The sequence below is a fragment of the Thermobia domestica genome, chromosome 6 (genome assembly GCF_964235325.1).
Source record: "Thermobia domestica chromosome 6, izTheDome1.hap1.1, whole genome shotgun sequence".
NCBI classification, from domain to species: domain Eukaryota; kingdom Metazoa; phylum Arthropoda; class Insecta; order Zygentoma; family Lepismatidae; genus Thermobia; species Thermobia domestica.
In genome coordinates, this window is record NC_137459.1 from 215,358,939 (window position 1) to 215,370,406 (window position 11,468).

The 11,468-nt window shown below is 37.3% G+C and overlaps 2 protein-coding genes across 2 annotated transcripts; both read left to right on the top strand.

Annotated features, from left to right (window-relative positions):
• Window positions 1-6,821: 6,821 nt before the first annotated feature.
• LOC145687449 (uncharacterized) lies at window positions 6,822-8,912 on the top strand. Its single transcript, XM_081760903.1, has 3 exons — window positions 6,822-6,879; window positions 7,054-7,341; window positions 7,651-8,912. The coding sequence occupies exons 1-3, from the start codon at window positions 6,822-6,824 to the stop codon at window positions 8,910-8,912; spliced, it is 1,608 nt and encodes a 535-aa protein (XP_081617029.1).
• Window positions 8,913-8,957: 45 nt separating this feature from the next.
• LOC145687450 (uncharacterized) lies at window positions 8,958-11,246 on the top strand. The gene has a single exon (XM_081760904.1). The coding sequence runs from the start codon at window positions 8,958-8,960 to the stop codon at window positions 11,244-11,246; it is 2,289 nt and encodes a 762-aa protein (XP_081617030.1).
• The last annotated feature ends 222 nt before the right edge of the window (window positions 11,247-11,468 follow it).

The window sequence follows — 11,468 nt, forward strand, 5'->3', positions numbered from 1 at the left end:
CAAGGTTATAAAGGAAGGTCTTTTCATGTGGGTTCGCAGCCAGAATCTGATCGACCGTTCCCAACCATACTATCTCGACTCCAGAAAAACTGGATTACAGGGCAGAGTCTAAAGCAAGAAATGTATATCTCTTTTGCTAAAAAAAACTTTAGTTCGCATACTAGTCACAGCACATGTTTAGAGGTTTTTTAACGAATCTGTATGAGACGAGACCTGCAAATGACACAGGACTCAAAGTTGAGCTTACACCAGAAGTCGAATCTGGTATCATTCTAAGACAAAAAAAAATCTTAATGGCTGACTACTTTAATGCTCATATTTCATTCTCATGTAAAAATTTAGGGTGAGCCCGGGCCCCTAGACTCCCCGTGGATTCGGGCCTGTGTGACCCCCCACCCTCGAACACAATTTTCTGGAAGAAAGCCTCTATTCTTCCTTTTGTCTGTGTAGTTTACTGAAAACATGAAAAGCAAACTTTATCACAGAGCATAGAGTTGGAAATGATTGACATGTTGTATTGCAGACATATTTCGTACCATTGATGATTTTGGGAGGTTTTCCAGGGACAAAATTCCCTTCGGAGTTATATCTCCTATGGTGCTCAATATGCGTTGAGTTGATTTTATCATCCCTTTCAGCAGCGATGCTATATGAGACGGGACCTACGGATTAATCGTGAAATCCGAACCACATGATCTCTCGGCGGAAATCGAACCCGGGTCTCTCACGTCAAAGTCGCATACGCTAACCACTTAGCCACGAAGAAGTTTGGTGCTCATATTAGTAAAGAAGAAAGCACATTATAGGACTTTCAGTGCAGATAACTAAATACGACGGCTGTTAAATGAATATTTTTTCATCTTGAATATATTGTGATAATTTTCCATCTTATTTGATAATGTAATTTTTAAAAAAATAGCATTCTCTTTTCTGTAACTCACTACAATATACAAGTTAAATTTCAGACAGTGTGCAAAAGAAGGGAAGTGACTACAATGTACGATGGACCTTCTTGTAAACCATTCTTGTAAACCGATGAACAAAACCTTTCTTGTAAAATTCAGCGTTGCAAAGAACCTGTGTGATTGACTGATAGCTACACATAAACTGACAGAACGAAAGTCTTAATTTGAGTACTGAAGCTGCCTCAGGCTAAAAGCAATCTGCTCTCAGGCGTTGTTTTGTGCCTTGTAACATTGTGTTTAAAAAACAGACACATGCACAAGATAAAACAACTGATAAGGCTAGTTTTATGTTATACAAACTTATATTTCCCAATTTGTTGTTTGAAGCCTCTTTATTCCTTATAAAAAACATATCCAGATTTATATTTATCATGAAAATATATTTATCATTCAGGTTCTTTATTATTATTATTATTATTATTATTATTATTATTATTATTATTATTATTATTATTATTATTATTATTATTACCGCATAATATTAGCGCTAGTCCTCACAGGAATTAATATTTAGCAGCAGGGGTAAAAGTGCGTGGGAACGCGGGGGAACCCGGCCCCCCACCTCCAATGAATGTGTACGGCGTCCCCTGAGTTCCTAAGCAATTACAATGGGCAAACATAGGCATGGGGGACGGCGTGACGTCATACCACTACCTACCGTCCAGATGATTCCATCCCATCTTGCCTAATCCCACCACGTCTAACGATTTATCACCCACTTATATCTCCAAGAGAAGACTGTCCACCATTTTAGGCGAAATGGGAATTCCCATCTTGCCTAATCCCATCTTGCCTAATATCGCGGTAGGATGCAAGGAGGAAATTTCTGTACTAAAGAGGGAATTCCTCTACTAGCATTATAACCAGATATTTCAATCAATATTGGCAATCTCTGTAAACTACAATATAAATATATAATAATTACTATACAAGAAGAAAGCATAGGGGAAGGCGATTTAGTTAATTTAGTTCACTTTTGATTTGTTTTGGGAATACTGGAAATTGATTGGCAAACAGGAGCTAATCAGAAACAGGATAGAATTATACAGGTTGTTTCAAAGCAACACCGAGAACCTTTGGGAGCTGATTCCTGATACCAAGATAAGAACCTGGGTGCACAAATACTTCCTTTTGGCGCTATGACCAGCCAAAAACCTGTCGGGAAAATGCCCAAGATGTAACTCGAGAACACAATGTCGGATCGAAGTCGGGGTAAAGGAAATGTATATTATTTTTAGCCATAGCTTCCATTAATGCACAACTCGATATGGTACAGGGGCAGCACAAAGATCACCCCAAAGAAATAGAAGAATTATTGGGAAAAATTATGAAATTTTGACTGAGGCAAGTTAACTACACTTAAATACGATATTTCAAATAACAGGAATCTTAGAACACGGTCGAAGTTACAAGAACATCGTTAAAATTATAAAAAGGGAAGATGCACATATTTGATTGATCTACTTTGTCTCAGTATAGAATTGACTATCGAGAAAGAACTGAATTTATTTGAAGTGCATAAAGTTTACATGTTATGCCTTCTAGGCTAAGGAAAACAGAGAGATCACGCATGGCTATGGGGTAGCGTGTGCGACTTTCGGATAGGAGACCCGGCTCTAATTATCAGCGGGAGCACAAGCAGTTCGGATCTCACGTTAATCCGTAGCTCCATGTCTCATTTAATTTTGCAACCGAAGGGATGTTAAACTGAAATCCGATCCAATAATAGAGAGAGATAATAGATGGAAGCTATTTTTTTGGGAAATAATTCTTGAAAGGAGAATGTAGGAGAAAACAGGATAATTCCGAGAAATCTCACGGGTACGATGGTATCCACTACAAACTTTTATAGTCTGGGATCCATCCCGCCATCCGGCATCCAAAACAGTTTTAGGGGCCAAAAGAACCCACCCCAAACTTTTGAAAGTTGACGCCCGAAAGATAAGAAGAAGCGAACCGAAGTGAATGGAATTTTGTACAGATATTGTAGACATAAAATGTTGGTATACGGGTCTCGTATTTACCTGGAAAAGACGGTTAGGTGGGGCACGAACCCCTCCAAACATTTGATCACGAAAACATTGAAATGTTAAAGGTGCCTCCTGAAATACTATAAAATAATATATATACTGTTTGAGCTCACTGTTGATCTTCCAAATTTGAAAAACCAGATGGATACACTTGTGAAATACGAAAGGTCTTATTTTACATATCCAATATCTACACAAAATTTCATCGCTTCTGTCCACTCCTTCCGCCACCAGACGCCTCGATCCACGCTAAAGTTTTTTTTTCTTTTAAGGAAATTACGAAACACGTATTCCTCCATCTTACCTCTACAATATTTGTGCACAATTTCATTCACTACGGTCCACTTGTTTGTGCCTATTGGGCGTCAATTTTCAAAATTTTCGGTGGGGGACTTTGCCCCTTTACCGTTTTTTCGCAGAAAATAAAACATATTTTTTTTATATTGCCACTACGCAAAATTTCGTCGCAATTCTTCATGTTCTTTAGGACTTCTGGCATACTGTTATTAGCACTTTTGATATTTCGTGATCAAAGATTTGGAGGGGTCCGTGCCCCACCTAACCGTTTTCTCCAGTAAAATATGAAACCCGTATTCCCTCATTTTATGTCTACAATATCTGTGCACAATTTCGTTCACTTCGGTCCACTTGTTTTTGCCTTTCGGGCGTCAACTTTCAAAATTTTGGGTGTGGGTTTTTGACCCCTGAAACAGCTTTAACGGAGAAAATAAAAATACACGTACCGGTATTCGTTTATTTTATGTGTAGTATCTATCTACCAAATTTTATCAAAATCGGAGTGTTACACTGGGGAAGTACTACTTGTCAGTCATTGTAGAATTATTTTCCCTGTTTCTCCACCAAGAAGAAATTGTCTGACAAGTAAAGGGTCCAAATGGATGAATCGAGTTGCGGAATGAGACGTAGTGTGACTGATAGAGGATGTGGAAATATGTAAATGTGTAAAGTTATAAGGGCTAAACGTCATAAGAAACGGAGGGGGTCAAAATTGATGGGAGAAGGGCTATGCTATGTTATTGAAATACATCAAATAAACTGTTGAATCGTGAAAATAGTGAAAGATAGACAATGCAAACGGTGGTAGTTTCACATACTGACAAAATGTGATCTACAATGGGCAGAGTAAATCACGAACTTCCGGCTGCACCTTGAAATCCGCCATTTTGAAATCTGTGATAATTTTGGAAATGGAAAAGTAGTGATGTGATATATCAGTTAGGGCTAGCATGTTCTCAAAAGTCAATTATGAACTTTATTGATCGTTATCTGTACTTATTTGTTAGATTTAGGATAATCTTCATAGTTATTTACGAAAATGTAGGAGACTGATACTCGTACGTTGAAAGTTTGGATTATCACGAAAACACATGTAAGTTGAACATGTTCAAAGCCTAGAAAACTAACCTCTATATTTGATATCCAAGTTGTATATTATTATATTTCACTGTCGAATATCAAATTTCAGTGTTAGTTTTCTTGGTTTGTAGATATGTGAATTATTTCTTGTCCATAATACGACTAATAACGCTAAAAGACTCACAAATCAAATTTAGTTCGTACCTTTAGCATTTCTTACAATCAACGTACAATTGTAGTTATCAGCCTTTCGATAATTATGAGCCTCATAGACTCCTTCTTTCTTACAAATACTAGTATCAAGTATTAGTATCTTAACGGTAACCCACTGATAAACTGTAAGCAACCCCTGTAAAATGAAATGAAGTATTTCATTTTAACGAACACGATTATGCTCTTTAGACTAAGGGAGACAATGACTAAGGCAAGTAAATGTTGATGGCAGATATGATGGAATGAGAATGTAGAAGGAAATTGGAGTATACCGAGAAAACCGACACACGATACGATGGTGTCCACCACAAAGTTTCTTGGCTTAGGATCGAACCACAGGCCCCACGTAGCAGAGACAAGCTGTTTACCACTGAGTCACCGTGTCCTCCCCAATCCCTAAGAGACGCGGGCATACAGTTAAGAATAACCGACAGAAAAACGTGCTTACCATTTTCGCACGAAGGAAACTCCACGAATTCCACATTCTGATCGTTTGTACTTCTTGTAGGTTGGTTTCCCATACGCAATATTTAGTATATCGATACATCTGTCAGAATCATACTGTTTCCTCCAAAGTAGGGGCAGGGTGACTTAGTGATAGAGCTCTTACTTCTGGTGCGGGATGGACCTCGTTCGATTCCAGACTATAAATGTTTGTAGTGGATACCATCGTACCCGTAAGATTTCTCGGGATTATCCTGTTTTCTCCTACATTCTCCTTTCACGAATTATTTCCCAAAAATTAGCTTCCATCTATTATCTCTCTTTATTATTGGATCGGATTTTAGTTTAGCATCCCTTCGGTAGCAAAATTACATGAGATATGGAGCTACGGCTTAACGTGAGATCCGAAAATGGTGGACATTCTTATCTTGGAGATGTAAGTGGCTGATAAATCGTTAGGCGAAGTGGGATTAGGCTAGATGGGATGGAATCATCTGAAAAGGTAGGGGGACGGTAGGTAGCGGCATGAGTCACGATGTCTCCCATGCCTATCTTTGCCCATTGTAATTGCTTAGGAACTGGGGGACGCCATACACAGTTTCTTGGAGGTGAGGATGGTGTCCCCCGCGTTCCCACGCACTTTTACCTCTGCTGCTAAGTGTTAATTGCTGTGAGTACTAACGAAAAATATTCATGATAATAATAATAACACTAATACTACTACTACTACTACTACTACTACTAATAATAATAATAATAATAAAGGATCTGAATGATAAAGGTATTTTTTTAAATTTCTTTACAATTCTTGTGGGTTTCCGTGAATCTGGTTATATTGCTTTTATAAGGAATAAAGAGGCTTCAAACAACAAATGTGATTTGTATTAAAGAAAAAAAGCCTTATCAGTTGTTTCACACTGACCTTGTGTCTGATTTTTTTAAAACACAATGTTAAGTCTTATATTATGTAGTAATATTTTTAAGAACTGGAAACACTGTTTTTACGAAATTTAGATTTCATTTGTTATTCAAGATGAAAAGTGTTGAAGAGAGACGGTGCATAAGGCACGAGGCACGAACATTTCTTCCATAATTTTAAAGTTAAGTTTGTTATTTAAGTGCAATGAACACAGTGCAGTTATTATATGTACTTTGTGGTTTATTTTAAGTGTTAGTTGAAAACCAGCGATTAGTAAGATACAATAAAAACTAAAAACAAGTATTGGAAGTTTCCATTGTTAGAAGACAGTCCATTACCAGTTAAGCAAATCGCGAACATTTAAGAACATAAGCATAAACAGTTTTTTTGTTCCTCCAGTGCCGAATGGAGGAAGTGTTGTGCCAAGAAAAAGAATAAGTTAATCATTTAAACATTCATATTGACTATGTGTGTGTAAAGACAGTGAGTGTTACGAATCAGAAGCAAAATTGACCTAGTGGACTTATCACGTAAGCACCTACGCATTCAGCTGTGCATTGCAATCTGAAAAAAAAGAAAGGCGCAATATAGCAGTCACGTAGCTAAGTATATTTTTTTGTTTCTTTTACTTGTGTAAAGGTCTGTTGTTATAAGGACTTCAGGTAGATATATCACAAGCAATGGATTCAAATACAAATTCTCTTATAAAGTCAAGAGTCCTAGCTAAAGCGTCCCTTACAAGAATGAAAACACTTGTTGAACAATTTGGAGCAGACGGTGATGTAATGCAAATTAAAGTTAGGTGTGCACGTTTACCCAATATATTCAAAGAATATGATGAAGTGCAAAAACAGCTACGATACTCTTGCAAAAATGACGTCAATTGTTGAAACAGCTGAGAAGGCTAGTAGTAGCAATAGAAGTTCGTCAGGTGATTCAGCCGCGAATACAGGGTGTCTAAAATTACCAGTCATAAAGCTACCAATATTTAAAGGTCAAGTTATAGATTTCAGACATTTTCATGATTCTTTCAGTAGTTTGGTTGTAAACAATCAGAGTTTAGATGATATTCAAAGATTTCATTATTTGTTATCCTCATTATCAGGTGAAGCAAACAAATTAGTTGAGAATATACCAGTGACAGGTGAAAATTTCAAACTTGCTTGGGAAATGATATGCAAAAGGTATAATAATCCAAAGCTAATAGCAGCTGCTCATGTAAAGGCATTGTTTTCATTACCGACTGTCAGTAAAGATTCAGTGGCGGACTTAAGGACATTATTAAATCAAATTATAAGTAATGTAAATGCACTTAAGGCGTTACAGTTAGATACTCCTTTGGAGGATATATTGTTATCGCAGCTAGTTTTGGAAAAGCTAGATGAACAAACACGTAAAGACTTTGAAAATCAAACAAATAGGGAATAGTTTGCTAGTTTAGAAGAACTTCATGTCTTTTTAGAAAATAAATTCCAGGCCTTAGAATTGGTAAAGTCTACACAATCAGAGTCGCATGTCAGTAAATCTAATGTTGTTAAGGATGTAAAAAATGCTAGACAATCTTATGTGAGTACTAATGTCTTGTGTTCGTTTTGTCAACAAAGTCATGCGTTGCACAAGTGTAATGAGTTTCAGAAATTAAGTGTATCTAAAAGATTAAGTTTTGCGAAACAGAACAAACTTTGTTTTAATTGTTTGAAAGTTGTCAACCATGTAGCGAAAGATTGTTCGCTAAGTGCATGCAAAATATGTAATCTCAAGCATCACACGTTATTGCATAGTGATTTTAAGAAATCACACCCTAATCATGCTGCAAGTGTTGAAAATGATTCTGTTACGGAACATGTAGGGGAAAAGTCAGTGTCTCAAGGACAGGAAGTTGTTAATACTAGTACTTATTGCTCTGTGAAGCCTAAAAGTAATGTGCGTGTTTTACTTTCAACTGCAGTTGTTCGAGTTAAAGATTGTAATGGTAAATTACATATGGTTAGGGCTTTGCTTGATAGTTGTTCCCAATCTCATTTTGCAACAGAATCTCTCATTCAAAGGTTAAAATTAAAGAAATTTCCTATCAATGTTCCTGTACAAGGTATTAATAATGTAAGTTGCAACGTTAAATACGGAAGTAAGTTACAAGTATTCTCTGCTGTAAGTGATTTTAGTGTAGATGTTGAGTGTTTTGTATTGCCCAAAATAGCGGGAAATTTACCTGATGCTGATATTGACATTAAAGAATGGAACTTTCCACCGAATTTACAGTTAGCGGATCCTAATTTCAACAAGTCTGGTAAGATTGATTTGTTGTTAGGTGCTGGAATTTTCTTTAGTCTACTCAAAGCAGGACAACAGGTGCGTCCAGGAGCATTTCCAGTTCTCCAAAATACAGAGTTAGGATGGATAGTTTCAGGACAATATCAGATGCCAAAGCACAGCAACTTCACACCAGAACATCGAACATTCTTTTTGCACAACAACGATGATTTAAGCCATCAGCTGCAGAAGTTTTGGAAAATAGAAGATATCCAAGAAACTCTTCTATCCAAAGAAGAAAGGGAGTGCGAAGAACATTTTATCGCAAACACTAGAAGACATTCAACAAGACGCTTTATAGTGAGACTGCCATTCAAACAAGAAGTGACCCAGTTAGGTGATTCTTATAAGATAGCTATTCAGCGTTTACAACAACTAGAAAAAAAGTTAAATAGATGCCCCAAGTTACGCACAGATTATGTGGCATTCCTTGAAGAGTATGAAACTTTGGAGCATATGAAGGAAGTGGAAGGCAACTCTAATATTACTCAAGGATATTACTTGCCTCATCATCCAGTTATTAAGGAAGCTAGTACTACTACGAAAACTAGAGTAGTATTTGATGCATCGGCATGTTCAACTAGTGGCATTTCACTGAACGATGTTCTCAAAGTTGGTCCAACTGTGCAAGACGATTTGCAGTCAATTATATAAAGATTTCGCACCTACCCTATAGCTTTTACTGCAGATATAGAGAAGATGTATCGACAGATTTTGATTGATGAGCGTGACTGTAAATTCCAGAAGATCTTGTGGAGAAGATCAGAAGAAGAACCCATTAAGGTATATGAATTAAAGACTGTCACATACGGAACAGCCTCAGCGCCTTTCCTTGCTACTCGCTGTCTCCAGCAATTAAGTGCAGAAGAAGCTTGTGAATATCCGAAGGCAGCACAAATTCTCAAGAATGATTTTTATATTGACGATTGTATTTCAGGGGTTGGAAGTGTGGAGGAAGCTTTAAAGATAAAAGACGAATTAATACAAATGCTACAAAAGGGTGGTTTTTTGCTAAGAAAGTGGTGTTCCAACAGTACTGAATTATTGGAATCCATCTCTGAAGAATTGAGAGAAACACAACTTCCATTACGCTTAGATGATAAGGGTCAAGTCAAAACATTAGGATTACTTTGGCATCCAGCAACTGATCAATTTCAAGTGATGAATGGATTCACTCTAAATCAAAGGTCGAATAATAATTTAACAAAACGCAAGATGTTGGGTATTATTGCTTCAATCTTTGATCCGTTGGGAATTGTTAGTCCAATAACAATCGTATGTAAGATAATTCTTCAAGATCTGTGGCAAGCAGGATTGGAGTGGGATGAAACACTTCCTAAAGAACTACAGCAAAGATGCAAGACAGTACTTGAATTCATTCCTTCATTATCAGATATCAGTGTAGACAGAATGGTTCTTCAGTCAGGTACCTTGATTGACATTCAAGTTCACGCTTTCTCAGACGCTTCAGAAAAGGCTTATGGGACATGTGTGTATTTAAGATCCGTCAACAGGGATGGTCAAGTTACTTCGAAGCTATTATGTGCTAAGTCCAAAGTGGCGCCCATAAAGATTTCCCTGCCTCGCTTAGAGTTGTGTGCAGCAGTGTTGTCATCAAAACTTGTCAAGAAGGTAACTAAGGCATTGAAACAACGAATATCCCAGGTATACATGTGGACAGATTCTATGGTGGTCTTAGCATGGTTAAGGGCAAGTCCAAATAGATGGAAAACATTTGTTGGCAATCGAGTTGCCGAGGTACAAGAAGTGGGAGGAGAATGGAGACACGTCGCTTCAAGTGACAATCCTGCGGATATTATATCAAGAGGAACAATTCCTGACAAGTTAATACATAATAGTTTGTGGTGGAACGGTCCTCAATGGTTACAGTGTTCTTCACTTGATTGGCCTAAGACGGAGCCTGCCCCACTCAGAGAGATTCCTGAACAGAAGAAATTAAAATCAAGTTACTTAGTGACAACTCAAGATAATAGTATGATCGAAAGATTCTGTACTTTGAACAAACTTAAGAGAGTCTTGGCTTATTGCATGCGGTTTTCCAAGAATGCTAAAGTAGAAGCATCAAGAAGAAATGTAGACGCTCTTACTTTGGAAGAAATTGAAGAAATTTTAATCAGACTAACACGAGAAGTTCAAAACTCAATTTATGCTAAGGAAATGTCTGATCTTAAAGAAAGTGGAAGAGTTAGCAATAAGAGCAAACTCTTGTCTCTCAATCCTTTCATATGTGATCAACAATTACTAAGAGTTGGTGGAAGATTAAAGATGTCTGAACTTGAATTTGATGCTAAACATCAAATTATTCTACCACCAGATCATCACCTAACAAGACTAATTATAGAACATGAACACAGGAGACTGCTACATTCTGGATGTCAGTTAATGCTAGCTTCACTAAGGCAAAGGTATTGGATACCTAATGGTAAAAATGCCATCAAGAAGGTTATTAGAAGGTGTATTACATGTCAAAGATTAAAGGCGTCTGGACCAGAACAATTAATGGGACAACTACCAAAACATAGAGTAGAACTAACAAGACCTTTCACAAATTCTGGAATTGACTTTGCCGGTCCTATTTACATCAAAACTGGTACCAGAAAGTCAAAAACAAAGGTGAAGTGCTACATTGCAGTGTTTGTGTGTTTAGCAACAAAGGCTATCCATCTCGAAGTTGTGAGTGATCTTACTAGTCAGTCATTTTTAGCTGCTTTGAGAAGATTCATATCTCGTCGAGGTAAATGCAAGCATATCTATAGCGACAATGGAACTACGTTCATTGGTGCCAACAAGGAACTTCAAGAAGTCGCAAAGTTGCTGCATACAGCTGACCATCAAGAAAAGATTAAGAATTTTGCAACTACTGAAGGAATCCAATGGCATTTTATTCCGCCATATTCACCCAACTTCGGTGGACTTTGGGAGGTCCCACTTAAGGAGAGTCATGGGAATGTCATATCTCACATTTGAAGAATTAACAACATTAATCACACAAATAGAAGCTTGCTTAAATTCGAGACCTCTTGTAGCATTATCCAATGATCCTAATGATCCAGTAGCATTAACTCCGGGTCATTTTCTTATTGGTCAACCATTGACAGCACTACCAGAACGTGACTTACATCAGAAGAAGATTTGTTCAATTCAAAGATGGCAAAGGATCCAACAACAATTTCAACAATTTTGGAGAAG

Coding starts and splice junctions, on each gene's coding strand:
- LOC145687449 (XM_081760903.1), top strand. CDS start 6,822: ATGACGTCAATTGTTGAAACAGCTGAGAAGGCTAGTAGTAGCAATAGA. Junction 6,880..7,053: donor TAGCAATAGAAGTTCGTCAG/GTGATTCAGCCG, acceptor CCTCATTATCAG/GTGAAGCAAACAAATTAGTT. Junction 7,342..7,650: donor AAAGCTAGATGAACAAACAC/GTAAAGACTTTG, acceptor ATTGTTTGAAAG/TTGTCAACCATGTAGCGAAA.
- LOC145687450 (XM_081760904.1), top strand. CDS start 8,958: ATGTATCGACAGATTTTGATTGATGAGCGTGACTGTAAATTCCAGAAG.